Below are 27,358 nucleotides of genomic sequence, written 5' to 3' on the forward strand. Positions count from 1 at the left end.
TTTCTTTTTGTTCTATTTATTAAACGAAGAAGAGTTGATATGAAAACAAATTGTGTTATGCAAAGCCATCGAGCAAAAAAAAGCATATCATTCTTAAAGGCATTCACATCTGACAACCATCCGATGCATTTTTTGTGTAATAGTGATGCGCACACCATAAATATTAACATTTTTAGATATGTAAAGAATATTTTATAGTATTGATAAGAGATTTTGCATTGAAAGCTGCTCATAGAACTGCAAAATAATCATTAAAATCAATGCACAGTTGATGTAACATTGTCGACCAATATAAAGTTAAAACAATTTTATTTTACTGAAATTAAAAGTGATGCATAAAACAGACTGCAATACATTTCATACAATCATGAACTTATATTCATCGGACCATAAGGATTCGCTTCGTACAATGTTTAGGTATCCATGTTATGAAACTTATGCCGTTGTCTCAATCCTGTTGACCTGAAAAATGGAAAACATTATTTCAAAATCAACATGATATAGATAATTTTTATGCGGAATATAAACAACGAGCTTTACAAGATTTGCATTTAATTATCATATTCGTATCTAAGGGAACTTTGCCAATTATATATTATTTTAGTTTAAACTGCCTGGTCCGACTTTATATCTAATTCTATGCACGCTTTTAAACGATGGTTATGCTAAGTATATGTAGAATAATAGACATTGCAGTAGTTTTCTCAGTCAATTTAGCCAAATTTCAATGACAAAAAATATATACAAAATGTGTTAACAAAACAAACGACATAAAAGAGTATCGTGTTATTTCGCCTCATGATCAAATTTACCCCTGACGTCGAGACGGGTATGGCTGAATTACGAATTTGACATCGCTTTAAATAAAGGTGTAATGTTCAGGCAATTTAAAAATAAATATGTGTACGTTTTGTTCGCTAATATTTCTAAAGTTTGCTTTGTTTACAATCGATGCATAGCATTCGGGTTGAATAACTTCAATCATTCGGGGGACGAAACTGTTTCCTTTTCTAAACATTCCCATGATGCATTTTGGTTTGTTTTTTCGTATGCCCAAAAAGAAATAATTGTTTTCTTACTTTAAATATTTGTAACTTTGAAAGGAGACCGAATCTGCTGGTGTAAATAGGAGAAAGTCAATAATTTGTTTAGGATAAATGGTTTGTATGGAAAATTATTTGATACTGTAATAACCAAAAAAAAAATCGGACCACACAGCTTTAAATTTTTGGAAAGCCAGACTGTTTAAAAATAATTTTTATGTTCATTCGATGTATGTTACTACTAACCCAATAATCAAACTATAAGCTAAAGCAGTGGTGTCTGAGATGTTGTCCCGTCACACAAAACTTAAATTTTAATAATCCACTCGGTCTTTATCATACTATATATTTTATATTTAGAAATACTAATTTTAATTAATAACTGGAATGACGCAATGGTTCCATTTTTTCCCTTTTAATGCATAACTAATATTAGAGAAGAATAAAATATATACAACGTTTGCATTGCCCATTGTTATATAATTTTATTTTTATAAGGGATACTCTGATGATCAGATACAAATCCCGAATATGTGTTTAATGGGCCTACCTGCGTGACGAAAGTGAAAAACAAATTACCTTGAACTCGTAACATTTTTTCAAGTGGTTCAATAAGTGAAGATTCTCCTACAGATTCTTTTCTTTTTCTTCCATCCTTTCCATTATGATCTACAAGATATAAAGGCTAATAGAGTTCCTTTATTTACAATTGATAAATAGAAATCAGTTGGTGATGAAGTGGCAAACCTACACTTTTTTTTAATTGAACGCAATTTTAGCAATATAAACACTTATTCAGTTGGAATTATATTGGAGAAGATAAGCTATGAAATTTTTCATAGTTCAATAAATGACATCAAATTCAAAACAAAAATATATTGCGAGTTTCAATTTATCTCAAAGCAAAACAAACAAGACATTACTTGACTAAGCTTAATATTTGTTTCCAGATCATTAATACAGGTAATGATCTCAGAAAAAGCAATTTCTATGGATATTGCAATATTCAATCCGTACTCAAGAGTTAAAAAATAACAAACGTACATGATATTCTATTACTTTGTAACTTTGAAATACTATAGAGGAAACCATTGTAAATCGCTATATACCTTTCTCGAGTGACATCACTCTTCGAAGAACGTTTGCTCTTTTCAAACACTCTAAAAATAGACAATGAACAGTCACCAGACATTAAACGTTATCGAAAATAGACAATGAACAGTCAATAGACATAACATGTTATTAGAGCGTAAAAATAAGCGTTACAAATTAAACCATTATCAATATACTTACTATGTTTGCGAAGCCATTCTTCATGCTGGTGTAAAAGATGAGGGGGACATACTTCCCTTTCCTGTGTGTTCATACATTCCAATTGTTCGCAACCTGTCTGTGTCTGTTGAATGCTGCCCCATCGTTTTAGGACATCAATGACAAACTCGTTTTCACTTTGTTTCAAACAATCATTTACAATATCAATTAACGTCTCCCTTGTGTTCAAATCAAAATCAAAGCTAAGTAATTCTGTCAATAGGTGGTAATTAGATGCATGCACTACTTTATGGATTATAGTGTCCATTCTGTTGTCGCGAAGACATACGTCTGCCCTATGCGACAAGAGCTCATTTACAATGCTTAAATATTCATCGGCCTTGTTTAATGTCTTCTCAGAGTCGCACAGATATTCAATCGTATAATGGAGTAAAGTGTTCCCTCTATTATCTTTGGAGTTTACAGATGCCCCACTTTGTATCAAAGATGTTAACACATGGGGAGATGTACACCTATGAAGAGGAGTTCGATTGTTGACATCTACTGCGTTTACACCCGCGCCAGCTTTTAGCAAAAGGTCAACTAAATCTGAATTTCCAAAATGAGATGCCATATGCAATGGAGTCTTTCCTTCCTGATCTGCTGCATTAACGATAGCATTTTGTTGAATCAGAAAAGTTGCTGCAAATGAATGTCTATTAAGGATTGATACGTGCAATGGAGTTTTCCCTTTGTCGTCAGGAAGGTTCAAATCTGCTCCATTTACTATTAAATCCTTTAACACACTTCGACCAAATAGGGCTGCTAGAAAAATCGGGGTCTGAAATAAGTTATCCCGTTCATTAATTTGTGCTCCATCTTTTATCAAAATGTTTACTGCGGTAATGCTACCACTTTTTGCCGCCAAATGCAAAGGCGTTCTTCCATTTGAGTCATGCATATTTGTATCAGCCCCATGTGAAAGAAGAGTGTTTACTACATCTAATTGTTGATTTTCTATTGCCTCATGCAGAGGTGAGACATTTCGCAGATCACACTGATTGACATTAATGTCAACCATACTTGTAAGTAAAACGTTTGCAATGCTGGCATTTCCATATTTTGCACAGAAATGAAGCGGCGTCTTTCCTTCGTTATCTTCCCTGTACACACAATGCCCATGTTGTAAAATGGTACTTAGAATATCAACACTGCCTGATTTAATTGCGTAGTGTAGCGCCGTTCTTCCCAAACTGTCGACTTTGTTCGAATCCGCTCCTGCCTCAAGCAAACATTCAACAATTGAATAATATCTATTTTCTGCAGCAACACTTAACGGAGACCTGTTAAAATGATCACAATCATTAACGTCCAACGTTGAATTAATTAGCAGTCTGACAATATCGACATGTCCATTACAAGATGCAACATATAACAGTGATCTTCCAAAGGGATCTTTTTCATCCAAATAATCCATTTGTTTCAGAAATGGTGTAAGTTTGTCTTTTTGTCCTTGCTTTGCGCACTTGTAAGCAACACTTCTAAAATCCTCTGAAAAGTAAAAGGCCCATTGATAAGTTAATTAACTGTTAATAAAAACACTTAAATTTAAACCCTTATTCATTTAACTTATTGATTTACGTAGGGGACAATGTTGAAAAATCAAACCATCTTTCCACTATTAGTTTATTTCTGATAATCAATGAATTTAAATGTAAATTAATTGGTTCAATTGAATATGATTTAAGTATCCCTTGAATCTAATTGTTTAATCATTTGTATTAATAAGATTTGTTCCAAAATATTCGCATCAGATGGTCTGCTTCAGAAGTTAGTAAAACTGTTATACTTACCTTTTCCTTCAAAACTTTCAAAAATCTTTGACATCGCTTCATTTTCTTGTGAAAACATTCTTGGTGTCATTCCTTCGGCATTACATCTATCAAAGTTTTGACTGAATTTGGAAACTATCTCAACAATCTCTAGGTGGTTGCTTTTGGTAGCCAAATGAAGAGGCAAGTTGTTTTTATTGTCAGAAAAGTTAGGATCTGCTTGGGCGTTCATTAATATGGGAATTACATTGATCAAACCTTTCTCTGATGCAATGCATAGAGGTGTTTTCATTTCTCCGTTTCTCTTGTTGATGAGAGCCCCTCTGTTTAACAATTCCTCTACAACGAGTATGCAATGAGAGTTATCCCCCATGTGAAGTAATGTTGTGTGAAGAGGCGTATTGAAATCTTCATCGACGCATTGAACATCGGCACCGTACATCAATAAGTCATGTGCGATGTTAGTATGCCCTTTCCTGCAAGCAATATGCAACGGAGTCACTTGATTATCACTACTAGAATTTACAATTGCACCAAATTTCAGTAAGTTTGTCAATGCATAGTGGTGTCCTTTTTCAGCTGCTAAATAAAGCGCAGTATGCTTATTTTTGTCCACTATTTCAACATCTGCTCCTCTTTTTAAAAGATATGTTATCATTTTGCTATGTCCTTTGCAAGATGCTATAGTCAGTGGAGAATCATGGTTTTTATCCCATACATTCAGTTTAGCACCAAAATCCAATAAATTGTCTACAACACGAAGGTGATTGCCTTCCGCTGCCACATGGAGGGGAGATTGACGATTTTCATTCCTTGCATTGGGATTCCTTCCATCCTCAAGAAGGCGTCGAGCCAGATTTGGATTTCCCATTCGACAGGCGTCAAATAAATCGAGGTCTGTTTCTTGTTCCATTAAGTCTTCTGTTGAACTTTGTACATCTCGATCATTGGGTATCTTTGATCTATTTTCCTTTTTTGGAAAATGCTTCTCTTTTGCTGTATCTAAAAGAAAGCCAAACACTGCGCTAAACACTGCAGCCAAAAAAAGTTCAAATTCAAAATTATTACTTGGTGTAACACGGCTTCTACTTTACGACAATACCTTCGCAATATTCAAGAATTGCCTTAATCTTGACATCTTCGTCGTTTCTCATCAAAGAGGAATCTTTTCCTTCTAACATCGCCGTGACGATTTTTGAGAACTTGCCAGTGGCCAATGCATCCGAAACCTTTGACAACGGATTCAAGTAAAATACCAAACCTGAGGAAGAAAGGAAAAAAAGTGATCAAATCTATAAAAAAAAAAAGCCTGTAGAAATTTATTATTTTGATAAAAGAATCACAATAGGAAAACTTCAGAATGAATGATTATTGATGAGTTGAAAATCTTGCTTGATAATACTAATTTTACTAAATAATATAACACCTTACCCTGGCCTGAAACTGAGTCATTGACAAAATTGGTGTCCAGATATGCTGATAATATCAGGAATGATGCTGGAACATGGCTAAAAAGAATCCTGGAGATAATGGATATTTGCCCACCATCCTTTACAAAGTTTGAGTAAGCAATTTTTCTAGTACATTTCATGTTCAAAGCTATTTTGTTTGCACATTCCTTCACATTTTTAATTTCTAATCCTAATGCTTCCAGCTCTTGAGTTAAAAGCTTCCTTATTTCATAGCTAAATGTACTTTGGGAGCATTCCATGTCAGACGCAATATTCCAAAAGATTTGGAGTTCAATTTGCTCGTCAACTGCAAACAAATTATGAAAAAAATGTTCAAAATTGCGATGTCTAAACAAAACATTTCATATTTGTTTAATTTGTAAGCTCTTAAAAATCAATGTATTATCTGCTTACCATCTGTTGAAAATTCGTTTTGAATAAGATTTTTCATTAGGTTAGTGACATATATATCTATATCGCAGTTTTGTGTCGTGCTTGTCCATGATAGATGCCGAATAATAGATATATCTTGATGCTTCTTTGAACTTTGTTCTGAAACAGAAAATAAAAGCAGTTTCATGAAAAAAACAAAAAAACAAAAACAAAGTGAATTTGCAGCCTGCTGTATTATGACCTGCTAATGGATAAAGATTTTGCATAGAGTCAGCTAAGGTGACTTTAAGATTACTAAAAGGTGACTGATCATAAATGGAATAGCTATGCATTGTTGTCCACTTTCCAGACATTTCAGTTAACATTCAGTTGAATGAATGGCAGCTCTTCATCCCATGAGCTTTTGTCATCTTTGGACAAAATGATATAGCTTACCTTCGGCAAATATCTCAGGACAGTAGATATATCCATTGACTTGAATTACAGGAACACTGTATTTCTGTAACGTCTTTTCCATCTCCAGTAATCGAAACAATACATCAAATAGTTTTCTGAGTGAGGCTTTGATTGAATTTCCTGAGATTGTGTTGAAACTTACAACAATGCAACCTTTTTCGATAGAGTCAACGATGATGTCGTTTTCAAGGAGCACTGGATTGGAGTTGAGATCTGAGATGTCTAATTTAAGTACATTTTCAGTAATTTCTCTCCATTCTGGAGTGTCGTTAGACCTCAAAACCATTCTTAGTTTCACTGAAAGAAAATTAGTTTCCTTTTAAAACCGTACTGCGAACAGATATTATTTCATGATAAAAGCACAATGCATTTACATATTCATGATAAAGTGGATTTTAAGTACAGTAAATCAAGTTTGATTCTCGCGCGAGAAATTTTTGCAAAATAGTCTCGTAGCAGATAAAATTTGGTTTAGGTTTTGTATGTAGAAAAGCCCTTACAGTCTTCACTTGATCGTAGCTCCAAATGTCTCGACTGTCTCCTATCATCCAGCTGAATTATAAAATAATTCGTTTCTCCATACTGCTCAAAGAAGAAGGGAGCATCCGTTTGCCTCTTTGGGTCAACCTTGATTTTTGTTGTATTTGTTTTTCCAATTTGAACGGAAGAACTACTTTTTTCAATAACTGTTAAATATATGAAACATATGCATGTTTTAGAAATATATTCATTTTCCAATCATTATTGAAATATTTCTTGTAAGTCATCATGTTAAGATACTGTTAAAACGTTTCATGTTAAAATGTTTGATTGCATGGAAATTGATTTTGAAATTGTATGAACATTTTGCAAGCTAAACAATAACTTACATTGTGATCGAAATCGTTCAATAGTCTTGACATATGCTTCTCCCAAATCGGAAAATCGACCGGCCATTCCTTTTCCAATGCTTTCAAACATTTCACGTAACTTTTGCATATCATCTGAAGGTATCATTTGATTGTCGTTATCAATTATATACCTTTTCCAGGTCGTGTCTAGTGTGACAATATCATCAATAAAAGATTGAACACTTGAAGGTGGAAGCAGCGAAACGCGCTCACCCTTGCTTATTTTTTCATATTGACATTTTAACAAAACATCACATAGTACAGGTAAGCTCAGAACAAAGCTATTTCTTTTCCGGATTTCTGCTTGGGATTCTACATCAAGTTTTCCAAAAGTATCACTCTTTTTTAAACTTTCGATATCTTGGTGCCATTTTTGCAAGATTTTCCCAAGGAACCGTGCACAATCAATTCTGAGATGAGTCTGTAACGTTTGAAAATTATCCATACGAGTGAATTCATCATCGTTTGTTTCCATTGTTCCTTACACATCTAGCTTATTATAGATAATTCTGAAAATAATGATAAAAACAAAAATAACAAACGCATTTCAGTATGTTAAATAATCCAATAAGAATTTAACATCATATAAACTGATATCAAATCAGCTTGTACGAACACAGCCATTTCGTGCAACGCATTAAATCCGGACTACGACAGTGCAAGAGCTACATAATAGATGCATATCTGTTTATAATCAATATCCATTTACATTACTATGATTTGGTTTTTAAACGGTCTGTTAAAGGTTTTGTTTTGTTTGGGAAAGAACTTTAAAAGCTGCACCCTCTAGCGCGAATCAGTTGCAACGCATATTGAATTCAGGTTTAAATGTCTGATATTAATTCATTGCCTAAAATACACGTTGTCATGGAGTGCAAAAAGACTTATCCGATTTATAAATTTCTTAAGCGTTATAATATTGTATTGTTTAAATAGATGTTAAAACATTTATTATACATGAATATTTACTGGCTATTGGGACAGTAGCAAGTATCTTGTCCCCCTATAGGTCAACTACGTACTTTTCCGAGGACGAGAAAAGAGAGAATATGCTGTTCAGGAGGACAATGAACTTTCTGAAGTCATCAACGCTCATAAATACGTTCTAAATATATCGAGGAAACATTATTTGTCGGTAATGTAGAGTTGGTTGTTGGTAAACAAGTTAAAAGACTTTGAATCTAACGTTGCTGCCAATGGATAGTTTCAATGACAGTTCACCGGCATATTTTGTACAAGCGTATCTTTTAAAAAGATTGGTAAGCTAGCGCTGTAGCCATTTTTAAATACAAAAGATGATTTATAAGCCATTGGTTTAATAATTTGAATCGATTAATTTTAATTTGAAAGGCACTAGAATTGTGTTTTGTGTGTGTGTGTGTGTGTGTGGGGGGGGGGGGGTTAAATTCAAAATGGTTAATTTCGAGTGGGCTTCACATCGGCAATGACATAACTCATTACCAGTGATTTCATCATTCTGTATTTGACTGTAAACACTTTCAATTTTAATGTAAAAAAATAAGAAATAAGTAGAAACAAAGGTACTGTTTTGAAGCAATCGTATCTCTCCTGGACTTTCTGGCAACTCGAAAACATGTCCGATGTTGTTTTCCGAGCTTGAAGTAGTTAAAAAAGCTAGCTTTTAATGTTATTTAAGAAATAAGTTGGAATTATAAGACCTAAGACACTGTTACTTTTTGGCATTTACAACAAAATACAAAATTTCAGAGCACATGTAGATGATAAAACGAAATTGACATGGCACAGTTTATCTACAGGAGTACGAGGTTTGTTAGAAAAGTTCGCGGACAAGCTCGATTGTGAGCGGACTTTTCGCATGATACCAGCGAAACTTTTCAATTTTAAACTTGACGTAATCTCTAGTGCATAGGTAAAGATTTTGTTTTTTTAAAATGCACCATAAAAATGTACAGCTTATTCATTATGATAAGATATGCTTCACGGAGCATGTCAGCTTTTGATATGTTTGTATTTTGTACGCATTTCAAATTATTAATAAAATGTAGCGTTTAAACTGAAAAAAAAATATATGATATTTTATATAACGTTACAATATCTTATGAAAGTCATTTTGTGAAAGTTTCAATTAAATTAAAGAATTTCCGACAATTTTATCCTTTTTTTCTTTTTTTTTTTTTTTTTTTTTTTTTTTTTTTTTTCAAAAGGGTGGCTCCCATCAGCCACGCACCTCCGTTCACTTGACTCTACACTAATTTAGTGTTTCGGCGGTGTGATACGAGGTTAATAAGTAATAAATGGTTTTGAAAAAGGAATCGGTTTATAATTTAGGTATTCCTTTTCTTTAATTTTACTGCTGCAAATCCGCCTCATCAGGAGTTTATTCGCATTACTGTATGTGTATGTACATAGTACATATATTAGTTATTGTTTAATTATTGAGGAGGTGAGAATATCACCAATATTTTGATTTCGTTTGTAGGACACAATCGGTAATTCTGAGAAAATTTGTCTACATTCTTGTTCTCTTGTAAGAATGTGCCAGTATTTAGTCAGTTTTTGTTTAAGATGCCGTATGCCTGGGTTATATTTGGTGACAAAAACTAGAGGAATTTTTCGGTTTTTAGTTTCGTTTTTATTTTTCAATGAACTGTCTCTGCTATAGTTTGCAAGTACACATTGTATACTTGTTTTGATTTCTTTTTCACTGTAGCCTCTTTTTAAGAGATGCATTTCAAATTCACGTAGAATACTAAGTAGAGTATTTTCATTGCTTGTATTTCTTAAATGGCGTATAGTTTCGCCTTTGATAAATCCTTTGAAAACAGAGGAATTATGAGCACTGCTACGTTCCAAATATTGGAATGTATTTGTTGGTTTTATATAGGTTTTGAAGTCAAGGATTAGATTTGATTGAAATCTATTTCCTTTAAACACCGTTGTATCGAGGAAATTAATTTCTTGTGTAGAGAATTCATACGTGAATTTGAGTAAAGGGTGATGCGAATTGGCTATTGCGAACAATTCATGAATTTCAGTTTCAGGTCCATGAAAAATAATAAATCCGTCGTCGCGATAGCGACCGTGATATATAATGTTATCTTTCCCCGCAAATTTGCAGACGATTTCATTGGTGATTTGGTGTAAGCGAATATCGCATACAGATGGGGAGCATTTAGAACCCATGGCGCATCCTATTATTTGTCTATATAAAACTGAATTAAATTCAAAGATATTGTTTTCTAATACCAGCCTTAAAAGAAAACAAAGATCTGTTGTGGGGGGAGCTGGAATCGCGTATTCTGATTTATCAAAATCAGCGTAGGCTGTCTGAACTGCCGTTATTAGCTCCTCGAAATGCATATTTGTGTAGAGTGATGTTACATCATAACTGACCAACAGGCAATCTGCGTGTGGTCTTAGATGTTCAAGTTTAAGGATAAAGTCCGAGCTGTCCCTGATATACGTGCTTAATGTTTGCACAATTGGATTTAGAAAATAATCTACATACTGACTTATGCGTTCGGTGGGTGATCCTATTTGAGAAATAATAGGTCGACCCGGTGGAATAATTGGTACATTGCAGCATCCATTTATTTTTGATTTTATTAAATGTCTCAATATTGAGCTTATGTATTTTTGGGAGCAAATACAGTCTCCCTAACCTCGTGTTTTCAGCTTTCCGAAGAAAGTCAAAAGATACCTTGTCAAGTACACCGTTATCATTCATTTCTGATAGTTTATTCATGATGCTTTCATTAAGATGCCTAAAGTTAGGATCAGTAATTTTGCAGTAGTATTTGCTATTTAACTGACGTTCACCTTCTTTGATGTAATCACTTTTGTTGGGTATAACACACATGTTATTTTTGTCAGCTTTTTTAATAATAATGTCTTTTCTGCCTTTTAATGTGTTTAGCGCTTTGCGTTCCAAAGCGCTTAGATTGTCAGTTGTCTTACGAATTTCCATAGATGACAATTCTAGTTTTGTTTTGTCAATATAGTTTTGTATGGGATTGTTCATCATTGCAGGTTGATAGCCACTTTTCATGCGAAGGGGGTGAATATTGTTGTCATTATTTTGATCATAGAACATGTATCTGCATTTTAATTTTCTGGCGAATTCATTGAAATCGCGCATTATTTGCTGTTTAACATGAAGAGAGGTAGGTGATGGTACAAATTTAAGACCTCTAGCCAGAAGTAAGTAATCGTTATCTGACAATTTGTCAGGCGTGAGATTAAAAACATGTTCCCGTGCTATACGCTCTTTGTTTCTATGCTCTCTATTTTTCCGAGCTGTGTTATTAAATGATCGGTGTTTTTTGGATTTAGATTTTGCGTTTCGATTGAAACGACGAGCCATTCTGTAGTTGAATGACTACTGACCTGACAACAAACTAATTCCCAAACTGTGGGAGGAGCTTGCAGAAAACTGAGCTCCAATCAAAACTCAAGGCATAGGCATTATTTTGACAATACGAATTTAATAGCACTCACATTTTTATGCAATATAGGTAAATCCTAAATTGAAAGCATTGCGATACGCAATGAGCTATTGTTCAATGCTGTAATACAATTATAAACCACATTATGAATGATAGCAGAGTTTGTTTTAAAATACAGTAAGGTATACTGTCACATGATTGTTTGAGCTATTAAATTTTTCACAAAGCTCGTTGGCTTTATAAGAACACATATTCAATATGGACGGAATTTTTGTCCTTTTTTCACGCTCTTTTCCTTGGCAGTGTAAGGTCGTCTGGAGTGTTGATTGATTGTGGATTTTCTTTCTGAACGGATGTTAACTTTGAAATCTAAAAGTTTCCGATCAAATTCTTCCTTCAACTGTCTGGTTTTTTCGTTAAATTTAGATTTGGCTGCTCCGGCCGCTTGGGTGGATTTTCCGATGGCACTAAGGGTTTCTCCCCGAATTTCTCGTAGTTTGTTATTGGCGAGACCAATTTTGTCGTCCATGAAATCCACTGACGATTTGAGAATCTTGTCTCTGATTGTATTGGTCTTTGTTTTCCAAATTTCTTGGAATTCCTTATTAATGCTTTCATCTCCCAGGTTAGGGCGACATTCAAGGTGCCATCGCATGTACGGTGGTAGTTTGCCGGACATGATCGCATAAGAGAGCCCCTCTCTAGCACAGGCAATACTGTGCCTCGAGGTCAGAGCAGTTTCAAAGCTATCAACTGCATCCGACAATAAGTCTGCATATGCATTGTCTTGGTTAGCTTCTTTTATGGAAGAGGTTAATTCCAAGTTAGTGAGATCCAAATTATAATCAAAATCCTCATCGGAATCAGGTATAGAGGTTACCTGTTCCTGATTGCACGGGATATCATGATCATCATCCTGTGACTCCATTTTTCCGAACGTGTACTTCTTCAGCGACAATTTGTGCATTTTTGTGTTCTCAGGCCAGTCTCACAATCATATATGATGTAAAATTAGGAGTGGTGACAAGGTTGTGCCGAAACAAATGAATCAGCGAGATCAAATGGCAGGAAATACGGATCGCAGACAAAGTCGGCGATTCAAGGGAGTTAGAGCCATTGGGACAAAGTCCCTCTCATAAATTTTCAAAAGGGTGGCTCCCATCAGCCACGCACCTCCGTTCACTTGACTCTACACTAATTTAGTGTTTCGGCGGTGTGATACGAGGTTAATAAGTAATAAATGGTTTTGAAAAAGGAATCGGTTTATAATTTAGGTATTCCTTTTCTTTAATTTTACTGCTGCAAATCCGCCTCATCAGGAGTTTATTCGCATTACTGTATGTGTATGTACATAGTACATATATTAGTTATTGTTTAATTATTGAGGAGGTGAGAATATCACCAATATTTTGATTTCGTTTGTAGGACACAATCGGTAATTCTGAGAAAATTTGTCTACATTCTTGTTCTCTTGTAAGAATGTGCCAGTATTTAGTCAGTTTTTGTTTAAGATGCCGTATGCCTGGGTTATATTTGGTGACAAAAACTAGAGGAATTTTTCGGTTTTTAGTTTCGTTTTTATTTTTCAATGAACTGTCTCTGCTATAGTTTGCAAGAACACATTGTATACTTGTTTTGATTTCTTTTTCACTGTAGCCTCTTTTTAAGAGATGCATTTCAAATTCACGTAGAATACTAAGTAGAGTATTTTCATTGCTTGTATTTCTTAAATGGCGTATAGTTTCGCCTTTGATAAATCCTTTGAAAACAGAGGAATTATGAGCACTGCTACGTTCCAAATATTGGAATGTATTTGTTGGTTTTATATAGGTTTTGAAGTCAAGGATTAGATTTGATTGAAATCTATTTCCTTTAAACACCGTTGTATCGAGGAAATTAATTTCTTGTGTAGAGAATTCATACGTGAATTTGAGTAAAGGGTGATGCGAATTGGCTATTGCGAACAATTCATGAATTTCAGTTTCAGGTCCATGAAAAATAATAAATCCGTCGTCGCGATAGCGACCGTGATATATAATGTTATCTTTCCCCGCAAATTTGCAGACGATTTCTTTGGTGATTTGGTGTAAGCGAATATCGCATACAGATGGGGAGCATTTAGAACCCATGGCGCATCCTATTATTTGTCTATATAAAACTGAATTAAATTCAAAGATATTGTTTTCTAATACCAGCCTTAAAAGAAAACAAAGATCTGTTGTGGGGGGAGCTGGAATCGCGTATTCTGATTTATCAAAATCAGCGTAGGCTGTCTGAACTGCCGTTATTAGCTCCTCGAAATGCATATTTGTGTAGAGTGATGTTACATCATAACTGACCAACAGGCAATCTGCGTGTGGTCTTATATGTTCAAGTTTAAGGATAAAGTCCGAGCTGTCCCTGATATACGTGCTTAATGTTTGCACAATTGGATTTAGAAAATAATCTACATACTGACTTATGCGTTCGGTGGGTGATCCTATTTGAGAAATAATAGGTCGACCCGGTGGAATAATTGGTACATTGCAGCATCCATTTATTTTTGATTTTATTAAATGTCTCAATATTGAGCTTATGTATTTTTGGGAGCAAATACAGTCTCCCTAACCTCGTGTTTTCAGCTTTCCGAAGAAAGTCAAAAGATACCTTGTCAAGTACACCGTTATCATTCATTTCTGATAGTTTATTCATGATGCTTTCATTAAGATGCCTAAAGTTAGGATCAGTAATTTTGCAGTAGTATTTGCTATTTAACTGACGTTCACCTTCTTTGATGTAATCACTTTTGTTGGGTATAACACACATGTTATTTTTGTCAGCTTTTTTAATAATAATGTCTTTTCTGCCTTTTAATGTGTTTAGCGCTTTGCGTTCCAAAGCGCTTAGATTGTCAGTTGTCTTACGAATTTCCATAGATGACAATTCTAGTTTTGTTTTGTCAATATAGTTTTGTATGGGATTGTTCATCATTGCAGGTTGATAGCCACTTTTCATGCGAAGGGGGTGAATATTGTTGTCATTATTTTGATCATAGAACATGTATCTGCATTTTAATTTTCTGGCGAATTCATTGAAATCGCGCATTATTTGCTGTTTAACATGAAGAGAGGTAGGTGATGGTACAAATTTAAGACCTCTAGCCAGAAGTAAGTAATCGTTATCTGACAATTTGTCAGGCGTGAGATTAAAAACATGTTCCCGTGCTATACGCACTTTGTTTCTATGCTCTCTATTTTTCCGAGCTGTGTTATTAAATGATCGGTGTTTTTTGGATTTAGATTTTGCGTTTCGATTGAAACGACGAGCCATTCTGTAGTTGAATGACTACTGACCTGACAACAAACTAATTCCCAAACTGTGGGAGGAGCTTGCAGAAAACTGAGCTCCAATCAAAACTCAAGGCATAGGCATTATTTTGACAATACGAATTTAATAGCACTCACATTTTTATGCAATATAGGTAAATCCTAAATTGAAAGCATTGCGATACGCAATGAGCTATTGTTCAATGCTGTAATACAATTATAAACCACATTATGAATGATAGCAGAGTTTGTTTTAAAATACAGTAAGGTATACTGTCACATGATTGTTTGAGCTATTAAATTTTTCACAAAGCTCGTTGGCTTTATAAGAACACATATTCAATATGGACGGAATTTTTGTCCTTTTTTCACGCTCTTTTCCTTGGCAGTGTAAGGTCGTCTGGAGTGTTGATTGATTGTGGATTTTCTTTCTGAACGGATGTTAACTTTGAAATCTAAAAGTTTCCGATCAAATTCTTCCTTCAACTGTCTGGTTTTTTCGTTAAATTTAGATTTGGCTGCTCCGGCCGCTTGGGTGGATTTTCCGATGGCACTAAGGGTTTCTCCCCGAATTTCTCGTAGTTTGTTATTGGCGAGACCAATTTTGTCGTCCATGAAATCCACTGACGATTTGAGAATCTTGTCTCTGATTGTATTGGTCTTTGTTTTCCAAATTTCTTGGAATTCCTTATTAATGCTTTCATCTCCCAGGTTAGGGCGACATTCAAGGTGCCATCGCATGTACGGTGGTAGTTTGCCGGACATGATCGCATAAGAGAGCCCCTCTCTAGCACAGGCAATACTGTGCCTCGAGGTCAGAGCAGTTTCAAAGCTATCAACTGCATCCGACAATAAGTCTGCATATGCATTGTCTTGGTTAGCTTCTTTTATGGAAGAGGTTAATTCCAAGTTAGTGAGATCCAAATTATAATCAAAATCCTCATCGGAATCAGGTATAGAGGTTACCTGTTCCTGATTGCACGGGATATCATGATCATCATCCTGTGACTCCATTTTTCCGAACGTGTACTTCTTCAGCGACAATTTGTGCATTTTTGTGTTCTCAGGCCAGTCTCACAATCATATATGATGTAAAATTAGGAGTGGTGACAAGGTTGTGCCGAAACAAATGAATCAGCGAGATCAAATGGCAGGAAATACGGATCGCAGACAAAGTCGGCGATTCAAGGGAGTTAGAGCCATTGGGACAAAGTCCCTCTCATAAATTTTCAAAAGGGTGGCTCCCATCAGCCACGCACCTCCGTTCACTTGACTCTACACTAATTTAGTGTTTCGGCGGTGTGATACGAGGTTAATAAGTAATAAATGGTTTTGAAAAAGGAATCGGTTTATAATTTAGGTATTCCTTTTCTTTAATTTTACTGCTGCAAATCCGCCTCATCAGGAGTTTATTCGCATTACTGTATGTGTATGTACATAGTACATATATTAGTTATTGTTTAATTATTGAGGAGGTGAGAATATCACCAATATTTTGATTTCGTTTGTAGGACACAATCGGTAATTCTGAGAAAATTTGTCTACATTCTTGTTCTCTTGTAAGAATGTGCCAGTATTTAGTCAGTTTTTGTTTAAGATGCCGTATGCCTGGGTTATATTTGGTGACAAAAACTAGAGGAATTTTTCGGTTTTTAGTTTCGTTTTTATTTTTCAATGAACTGTCTCTGCTATAGTTTGCAAGAACACATTGTATACTTGTTTTGATTTCTTTTTCACTGTAGCCTCTTTTTAAGAGATGCATTTCAGATTCACGTAGAATACTAAGTAGAGTATTTTCATTGCTTGTATTTCTTAAATGGCGTATAGTTTCGCCTTTGATAAATCCTTTGAAAACAGAGGAATTATGAGCACTGCTACGTTCCAAATATTGGAATGTATTTGTTGGTTTTATATAGGTTTTGAAGTCAAGGATTAGATTTGATTGAAATCTATTTCCTTTAAACACCGTTGTATCGAGGAAATTAATTTCTTGTGTAGAGAATTCATACGTGAATTTGAGTAAAGGGTGATGCGAATTGGCTATTGCGAACAATTCATGAATTTCAGTTTCAGGTCCATGAAAAATAATAAATCCGTCGTCGCGATAGCGACCGTGATATATAATGTTATCTTTCCCCGCAAATTTGCAGACGATTTCATTGGTGATTTGGTGTAAGCGAATATCGCATACAGATGGGGAGCATTTAGAACCCATGGCGCATCCTATTATTTGTCTATATAAAACTGAATTAAATTCAAAGATATTGTTTTCTAATACCAGCCTTAAAAGAAAACAAAGATCTGTTGTGGGGGGAGCTGGAATCGCGTATTCTGATTTATCAAAATCAGCGTAGGCTGTCTGAACTGCCGTTATTAGCTCCTCGAAATGCATATTTGTGTAGAGTGATGTGACATCATAACTGACCAACAGGCAATCTGCGTGTGGTCTTAGATGTTCAAGTTTAAGGATAAAGTCCGAGCTGTCCCTGATATACGTGCTTAATGTTTGCACAATTGGATTTAGAAAATAATCTACATACTGACTTATGCGTTCGGTGGGTGATCCTATTTGAGAAATAATAGGTCGACCCGGTGGAATAATTGGTACATTGCAGCATCCATTTATTTTTGATTTTATTAAATGTCTCAATATTGAGCTTATGTATTTTTGGGAGCAAATACAGTCTCCCTAACCTCGTGTTTTCAGCTTTCCGAAGAAAGTCAAAAGATACCTTGTCAAGTACACCGTTATCATTCATTTCTGATAGTTTATTCATGATGCTTTCATTAAGATGCCTAAAGTTAAGATCAGTAATTTTGCAGTAGTATTTGCTATTTAACTGACGTTCACCTTCTTTGATGTAATCACTTTTGTTGGGTATAACACACATGTTATTTTTGTCAGCTTTTTTAATAATAATGTCTTTTCTGCCTTTTAATGTGTTTAGCGCTTTGCGTTCCAAAGCGCTTAGATTGTCAGTTGTCTTACGAATTTCCATAGATGACAATTCTAGTTTTGTTTTGTCAATATAGTTTTGTATGGGATTGTTCATCATTGCAGGTTGATAGCCACTTTTCATGCGAAGGGGGTGAATATTGTTGTCATTATTTTGATCATAGAACATGTATCTGCATTTTAATTTTCTGGCGAATTCATTGAAATCGCGCATTATTTGCTGTTTAACATGAAGAGAGGTAGGTGATGGTACAAATTTAAGACCTCTAGCCAGAAGTAAGTAATCGTTATCTGACAATTTGTCAGGCGTGAGATTAAAAACATGTTCCCGTGCTATACGCACTTTGTTTCTATGCTCTCTATTTTTCCGAGCTGTGTTATTAAATGATCGGTGTTTTTTGGATTTAGATTTTGCGTTTCGATTAAAACGACGAGCCATTCTGTTGTTGAATGACTACTGACCTGACAACAAACTAATTCCCAAACTGTGGGAGGAGCTTGCAGAAAACTGAGCTCCAATCAAAACTCAAGGCATAGGCATTATTTTGACAATACGAATTTAATAGCACTCACATTTTTATGCAATATAGGTAAATCCTAAATTGAAAGCATTGCGATACGCAATGAGCTATTGTTCAATGCTGTAATACAATTATAAACCACATTATGAATGATAGCAGAGTTTGTTTTAAAATACAGTAAGGTATACTGTCACATGATTGTTTGAGCTATTAAATTTTTCACAAAGCTCGTTGGCTTTATAAGAACACATATTCAATATGGACGGAATTTTTGTCCTTTTTTCACGCTCTTTTCCTTGGCAGTGTAAGGTCGTCTGGAGTGTTGATTGATTGTGGATTTTCTTTCTGAACGGATGTTAACTTTGAAATCTAAAAGTTTCCGATCAAATTCTTCCTTCAACTGTCTGGTTTTTTCGTTAAATTTAGATTTGGCTGCTCCGGCCGCTTGGGTGGATTTTCCGATGGCACTAAGGGTTTCTCCCCGAATTTCTTAGTTTGTTATTGGAATTCCTTATTAATGCTTTCATCTCCCAGGTTAGGGCGACATTCAAGGTGCCATCGCATGTACGGTGGTAGTTTGCCGGACATGATCGCATAAGAGAGCCCCTCTCTAGCACAAGCAATACTGTGCCTCGAGGTCAGAGCAGTTTCAAAGCTATCAACTGCATCCGACAATAAGTCTGCATATGCATTGTCTTGGTTAGCTTCTTTTATGGAAGAGGTTAATTCCAAGTTAGTGAGATCCAAATTATAATCAAAATCCTCATCGGAATCAGGTATAGAGGTTACCTGTTCCTGATTGCACGGGATATCATGATCATCATCCTGTGACTCCATTTTTCCGAACGTGTACTTCTTCAGCGACAATTTGTGCATTTTTGTGTTCTCAGGCCAGTCTCACAATCATATATGATGTAAAATTAGGAGTGGTGACAAGGTTGTGCCGAAACAAATGAATCAGCGAGATCAAATGGCAGGAAATACGGATCGCAGACAAAGTCGGCGATTCAAGGGAGTTAGAGCCATTGGGACAAAGTCCCTCTCATAAATTTTCAAAAGGGTGGCTCCCATCAGCCACGCACCTCCGTTCACTTGACTCTACACTAATTTAGTGTTTCGGCGGTGTGATACGAGGTTAATAAGTAATAAATGGTTTTGAAAAAGGAATCGGTTTATAATTTAGGTATTCCTTTTCTTTAATTTTACTGCTGCAAATCCGCCTCATCAGGAGTTTATTCGCATTACTGTATGTGTATGTACATAGTACATATATTAGTTATTGTTTAATTATTGAGGAGGTGAGAATATCACCAATATTTTGATTTCGTTTGTAGGACACAATCGGTAATTCTGAGAAAATTTGTCTACATTCTTGTTCTCTTGTTCTCTTATCAGGGACAGCTCGGACTTTATCCTTAAACTTGAACATCTAAGACCACACGCAGATTGCCTGTTGGTCAGTTATGATGTAACATCACCCTACACAAATATGCATTTCGAAGAGCTAATTACGGCAGTTCAGACAGCCTACGCTGATTTTGATAAATCAGAATACGCGATTCCAGCTCCCCCCACAACAGATCTTTGTTTTCTTTTAAGGCTGGTATTAGAAAACAATATCTTTGAATTTAATTCAGTTTTATATAAACAAATAATAGGATGCGCCATGGGTTCTAAATGCTCCCCATCTGTATGCGATATTCGCTTACACCAAATCACCAATGAAATCGTCTGCAAATTTGCGGGGAAAGATAACATTATATATCACGGTCGCTATCGCGACGACGGATTTATTATTTTTCATGGACCTGAAACTGAAATTCATGAATTGTTCGCAATAGCCAATTCGCATCACCCTTTACTCAAATTCACGTATGAATTCTCTACACAAGAAATTAATTTCCTCGATACAACGGTGTTTAAAGGAAATAGATTTCAATCAAATCTAATCCTTGACTTCAAAACCTATATAAAACCAACAAATACATTCCAATATTTGGAACGTAGCAGTGCTCATAATTCCTCTGTTTTCAAAGGATTTATCAAAGGCGAAACTATACGCCATTTAAGAAATACAAGCAATGAAAATACTCTACTGAGTATTCTACGTGAATTTGAAATGCATCTCTTAAAAAGAGGCTACAGTGAAAAAGAAATCAAAACAAGTATACAATGTGTACTTGCAAACTATAGCAGAGACAGTTCATTGAAAAATAAAAACGCAACTAAAAACCGAAAAATTCCTCTAGTTTTTGTCACCAAATATAACCCAGGCATACGGCATCTTAAACAAAAACTGACTAAATACTGGCACATTCTTACAAGAGAACAAGAATGTAGACAAATTTTCTCAGAATTACCGATTGTGTCCTACAAACGAAATCAAAATATTGGTGATATTCTCACCTCCTCAATAATTAAACAATAACTAATATATGTACTATGTACATACACATACAGTAATGCGAATAAACTCCTGATGAGGCGGATTTGCAGCAGTAAAATTAAAGAAAAGGAATACCTAAATTATAAACCGATTCCTTTTTCAAAACCATTTATTACTTATTAACCTCGTATCACACCGCCGAAACACTAAATTAGTGTAGAGTCAAGTGAACGGAGGTGCGTGGCTGATGGGAGCCACCCTTTTGAAAAAAAAAATGAGAAAATATAAGACCTAAGACACTGTTACTTTTTGGCATTTACAACAAAATACAAAATTTCAGAGCACATGTAGATGATAAAACGAAATTGACATGGCACAGTTTATCTACAGGAGTACGAGGTTTGTTAGAAAAGTTCGCGGACAAGCTCGATTGTGAGCGGACTTTTCGCATGATACCAGCGAAACTTTTTCAATTTTAAACTTGACGTAATCTCTAGTGCATAGGTAAAGATTTTGTTTTTTTAAAATGCACCATAAAAATGTACAGCTTATTCATTATGATAAGATATGCTTCACGGAGCATGTCAGCTTTTGATATGTTTGTATTTTGTACGCATTTCAAATTATTAATAAAATGTAGCGTTTAAACTGAAAAAAAAATATATGATATTTTATATAACGTTACAATATCTTATGAAAGTCATTTTGTGAAAGTTTCAATTAAATTAAAGAATTTCCGACAATTTTATCCCCGAATATGGACGACCCGCGCACGAAAATTAAGTAAAAAAAGTTAACGTCAATGGACATTATGGAGCACCGATCCTTCATTAAAGGCAGGAAAATCTCCGATGAGACCTAAAGGTTCTTAGATGTTCTTAGAGATGGCCCACATTTGTCAAGAATAATGGTTTACAAATGGAATCATATGTTTAAAGATGGAATAAGGACTGATATTTTTAGCTCTTGCTGCAACCCATCCCTCTCCCCGTCTCAATACAACCCGAATCTTGCACAAGTGGATTTTGCTTTATCGACCTTCAGACAGAGATTTTCGGACCTAAATGATCTACGATATTAAATAAAAGACATTATACAAACTTTTGACAAAAAACGATATGGAGGTGGATTTTATGAATAGGATAAATCACATAAAAAGTGCGTGAAACTGAAAGAATTTTACTTGAAAAAATGTGACAGATTTGCCTTTCATGATCAGTTATTTGACGTCGCAATACGTCGTGGGAATATGAAATGGCGCTCCGTAAATATAAATCATACATACTTAAAATCGCTGTATATTTTGAATGAATTATCAAAATCATATGATTTTTTTTGTATACTTAATACGTCATCATACAAAATATTTTTCCGTAAATCACTTTGTCCGTGAACTTTTATAATAACCCTCGTATTCCCAGAGTGCCATATTTTGAAGTCGAGCATGCGTATTCCAGTTAAAAAAAAGCTGCTAGCTACATTTTCAATGTAAAATTATAGTAGTTTTTTTCGTTATAATATTACTTAGAAAAATGCCGATATGCATAAAAAATCAATACATTCTAATTCAATTTAAAAAAAATTACTTTATGTAATACATGTATAAGAATGTTATGGATCGGTTTGTTGCATTTTACTACATTTTTCTTTGGATTGAATGTTATAACCCTTTATTGAATAATTTTATTTTGAATAATGTACACGATTAATAGTATCTAGTATCCATCTGCCATTCTAACATTTTAACAAATACTCTAGCCTTTCTTTTGATTTAAAACTAAGACTAAACGTTTGCCAATTCTTTTTGATATATCCTATTTCAAATTTAAATGGATCAGAATAATTTTTTTGCTACTTTAGCGGACATTTTCGATGCTTTTTTTTAATTTTTTGATTGTCTTTTTCATTTATTTGGAAACAGAGTTTATATTTTGGATCTTCGCTTTAATTTCCAAACCATGCATGATCCGTGTTTTTGGAAAACATAAAGAAATGGTGATAAAGTCGTTGTTTATTGTTATTTGTCAATTATCCTTCCGTGTCACAATTGCTGATAATAATTGTATTTATAAAAAAGTTTTGTTTATCCACTGATGGAAAAAAATTCTTCTCGAACATCGACATACACTTGAATATACCTGCTCTCGATACTAGAGCAGTTTAAATTTCTTATGTTATTAAAAAACCTTTTATTTCACCATATTAACAAAGAAAACTTGATTATCAAATAAATACACGTACAAGTAAAAACAAGAAAAAGGTTGAAAATATATGAGTTGGGTCAATTTAAAAGATTTTGAATAATATACATGTATACGTAGTGCACTTTGTGTTTTTCATATGCAAACTATTTTTTCCCCTTAAAATGAAGTACAAATTTCAATCATATTAACTTTATTTTGCTAATCAAAGAACAAACATCTGATTTTATACTAGCAAAGTAAAAAAAATGATAATATTGAACCGGCGAAACATGGAAGTGAAACCTGTGTCTACCGGTATTAACATTACCAAACGATAGCTACTATTTTTTTTATTGCTATCATGGAATTCATAGCTTCATGTAGGTTATTTAGAAAAAGTGCATTTAACAGTTGCGTTTTATTGAATTCGGTTTAATTGTTGCATGCAATTATACGATATTGTTTTGATTTTTATTGTTTGGCTGTTCTCAACGTGACAGGAAAAGCTGGGTCTTGTTCCAATTACATTGGCAATGGTGTATTGTATTCCAAAGATAACACTGAATGCGTATTTATTTATTCATTATTTTTATTCAATTCACTTTTACCTAGAGCTAACTACTAGCAAAAAATAAATAAATAAAAGATATTGATAAAGAATAGAGAATTAATACAAAAAGATAACAAAAAAAATGGGAGTAAAATTAACCCATATGCATGTAAATGTGATCTCATAAGAAAGGAAAATCACGTTAAAAAGTAAATCAATCATTTAATCTTTCTATCTATCTATCTATCTATCTATCTATCTATCTATCTATCTATCTATCTATCTATCTATCTATCTATCTATCTATCTATCTATCTATCTATCTATCTATCTATCTATCTATCTATCTATCTATCTATCTCTTGATATTATATTCTTATTTACATTCAAGAAAATCTGTTCACATTAATTTTCGATTTAATGTCCCGAAAACTTACCTGCAATCTTTTTAATGAGAACCTCTTTGTCTTCAAAACTATTTTCAACAGTAGTTACTAGTAGTTTCCAAATGTACACATTAATGCTGGATAGTTCTCCAATATTCGTCGGTTAAACCTAAAATAAGTTAAAATCAAAATTTTATCCAAAACGTTAAACAAACATATGCTCATAGGATACTATTTAAAACTAGACGATATAAAACGACCATAATATGTTTTGTGTTAACTATTTTAATTCATTCCAAAGGATAACAAACTGAGTTTAGAACACAAATCATCTAGGTTGGTTGGTTGGTTTTAAACGATCGACTTAGGTAAAATCAATAGTCCCGAATGAAATAGAAACAGCTCCTCCTGTTCTGCGTCTAAATTATGCATGTGGTGTTGCACTAAACCTTTAAAAATTAAAAAGGAAATAAGTAAATGAACATGAACTGTCTGCTTATAGTTTATCGATATGTCGATTTATATATCTATCTACGTATTAGTATTAGTCCATCGTTCAATCTACCTATTTCTCTCTCATTTGTCTGCGTCTATCAATTTGTCACTTTTATTTCTTATTTACTTTTCGTTGTGAGATACTTCCCGTAAAGCTATATGTATCTACAAATTTTACTATTAAATGTTTTTTTTAACTGTCCCATATACTTTAATATCAAAATACTTGATTTATAATATCTTAGGCCTCATATCTTAAGCCTCTTTATTTTGTCGTCTTGCAATATGTTAAATTCATAGTTAAGAGTTCAATCATGTTCTGGCTTAACAGTTCCTATTATTTCTTCGAGGGAAAAATTATTTTAATGGTCGTTTGAAAGATGCTTGTATCAAATCAAATGACCCTTTCAAAGGTACTTGTTTCAAATGAAGTCCAAAATACACCCTTTAGTTTCAAATTAAGTCCAAAATACATCCTTTAGTAACTTTTCTTTGTGAAACTTATGGCTCAGATATGCTAAATCTTGATCAACACATGTTTTAACACATTTCCGTTGTGCAATTATTTAAGAACTAAACAGAAATGTTAAACAATTCACCCGGATAAAGCCCTAAGAGCACACAAGAAGAATAGATTAAGCACTTACCAAATCATATTTCGCTAAACGTTTTAACATAAATGTTACTAATACATGCAACATTTTAGAAAGATATATCGTTCAAATTAGTAATATATCCGCGTTAAATGTGTACATTTCTAATTATGCAACAGCCAAAACTCTAGCTCGAGTGATTATCATTGTGACGCAGAAACAAATCCCATTGACCAGTTCAAAAATGTTCACACAGATACTAATTAACGTTTTTTCTCTTCAGTTAGCTCATAAAAGGAACTTATCTGCAAATGTAAACTTTAAACTTATGCCTTGTACACTGTGTTATTGTATATGTATTAGAATATATTTGTTGTCAAATTTATCGATCACTTTGTCCTTTGAATTCTAAAGTAATCTTCGCTTACACAGTTAAGATAAAGCAAGATGATGAATTACAGTGGTAACAACGTTATTGTTGACAAACGACACGCACGTTTCTGATACACGAACGATCACGCACGATACACGAACGATCACGCACGTTACACGGACGATCACTAACTTACTGAATTTTCACGATACACGAACAAAAACGATAAAACACGCAACCGAACGATTCTACACCATTAAACACGCAAAATCAAAATTAATTTTTAAGATTAGCATTAAGAAAACGTATTGCTTTAATTTGTATTGCTTTATGTTTGTGTTATATTGAAAAGCGGCATGTACAGTAGCAATGCACTGTTTAATATTTTACGAGTAAACAATTTAAACATCTATACCAAAAAAATTAATGATTTATACACAAATAAAAATTGTTTGTCTCCATAACGAATAATAACTTAAGTGTAAATAAAATGAAGATAATGCATTAACTATACGAAATTTGACTGTTTATGTAATACAGTTCCCTTACGTACGATTTGATTATGCGAGATAGAGGTAAATTTGTTACCTTGTTCCATAGAATTTCGATTTTACACATTGAATATTTTCATTATTTACAGTATACAATTGATTTATTTTTATTTTTTTTAAATTTTAAAGCGTCTATAATTTTTTTTTATTTCAAAAAAATGTTAACACAATGTACCAGATAGGAATGCGTATCGAATTCTCATTTGAAAGAAAAACGTTGGGTACAATCGTTTAGTATAAAACGGGGAGTGGGTAAGCTTGACTGCTTTCATTCAACGTGTCGCTCTTGCTAATATGATTAAAATTATGTGTGAAGACACAATGGATGCTTGATATAGGCTGACTATAACATTATGCAAAACTAACTCGACCGAACAAAGGATTGAATGAGCTGTGGAAATACTTCTTAAATGTATTTAACCACGAAAGAGAGAGTGAATGTTAACAACTGTCAATGTTCTTCTATAGAAAAAAGTAAAATTCACATTGTTTTACAAAAACTACTTGTCGTTGTTTTAAGAATAAATCCTGACATTCCGTAAAAAAAGTTACAAAACGAAAAAACCGCACGATCACGCACGAACACGCACGGTTAAAAACGCAAACTATTTTTCCTGATACACGCACGATCCCGCACGTTACACGAACGATCACCCACGTTACACGAACTATTAAACACGATTGCCTTGTCAACAATAACGTTGTTACCACTGTATATAATAAATAAGTATGGAAATAATGCCCTAAACGAGGAAATTAAAGCTGAACTAAACTCATAAAACTCAGGCAATGCCACAAGTATATAATACCCACGATTTCGTTACACATGACTGCACACCTGACATATTTAATGACAGGGTATTAAATTTCTTGTTTACGTCGATTTTATTGTTTGAAAATATTGCATTAACCTGAATATTAGATGTTTGTTTTCTCCTCGCTTTTAAATATTGTGTAAAAACATAATTTTATCATGACCCAGTAACATGGCAATTGTAGATGTATGTCTACACAGCCACGAACTCTCTACAGCGTGCGTAATAAATTGGATTTGTAAAAGATCTGCGGCTTATATAGAGGATGCAGGGAATGAACAATGCCGTTTATGAGAAGTTTACGTTTACTTTTAATCAAATAGAAAACAAACACAACACAAATCCATTTGTTTTTGTCCCAAAAAACTAATTGAAAAAAAGGATACTTACAATTGAAATTACAATGTAACAACCACATGAATGTTGCATAATTATGCAGATCGCCAGCTGATCTACAGGCGCGGCAAAGACGGAAATAATGACAGAAAGTCAACTTCCTGC

General features: G+C 34.0%; 1 protein-coding gene across 2 annotated transcripts; it reads right to left on the reverse strand.

Annotated features, from left to right (window-relative positions):
* On the reverse strand, positions 1-27,358 carry LOC105347954 (uncharacterized). Of its 2 annotated transcripts, XM_066082399.1 has the most exons (14): positions 27,248-27,358; positions 24,342-24,479; positions 24,082-24,199; positions 7,296-7,825; positions 6,927-7,112; positions 6,406-6,723; positions 5,992-6,129; positions 5,558-5,884; positions 5,229-5,387; positions 4,148-5,128; positions 2,337-3,845; positions 2,153-2,203; positions 1,623-1,712; positions 1-462 (listed from the first exon to the last, which is right to left on the reverse strand). In XM_066082399.1, the coding sequence occupies exons 4-14, from the start codon at positions 7,789-7,791 to the stop codon at positions 449-451; spliced, it is 4,269 nt and encodes a 1,422-aa protein (XP_065938471.1). In that variant the 5' UTR covers positions 7,792-7,825; positions 24,082-24,199; positions 24,342-24,479; positions 27,248-27,358; the 3' UTR covers positions 1-448. The 2 variants fall into 2 exon arrangements, with proteins under 2 accessions (XP_065938471.1, XP_065938472.1); XM_066082400.1 differs by lacking the exon at positions 24,342-24,479 and having other exon boundaries at positions 27,248-27,348.

This window comes from Magallana gigas, chromosome 4 (assembly GCF_963853765.1).
Source record: "Magallana gigas chromosome 4, xbMagGiga1.1, whole genome shotgun sequence".
In the NCBI taxonomy this organism is placed as follows: Eukaryota; Metazoa; Mollusca; class Bivalvia; order Ostreida; family Ostreidae; genus Magallana; species Magallana gigas.

What these genes read in the sequence shown, in the direction of transcription:
- LOC105347954 (XM_066082399.1), bottom strand. Translation starts at nt 7,791, where the DNA reads ATGGAAACAAACGATGATGAATTCACTCGTATGGATAATTTTCAAACG. An exon ending in GCTACGATCAAGTGAAGACT is followed by an intron (nt 6,724 to 6,926) that starts GTAAGGGCTTTT and finishes ATTTTCTTTCAG; the next exon opens with TGAAACTAAGAATGGTTTTG. An exon ending in TGAAAGTTTTGAAGGAAAAG is followed by an intron (nt 3,846 to 4,147) that starts GTAAGTATAACA and finishes TTTACTTTTCAG; the next exon opens with AGGATTTTAGAAGTGTTGCT.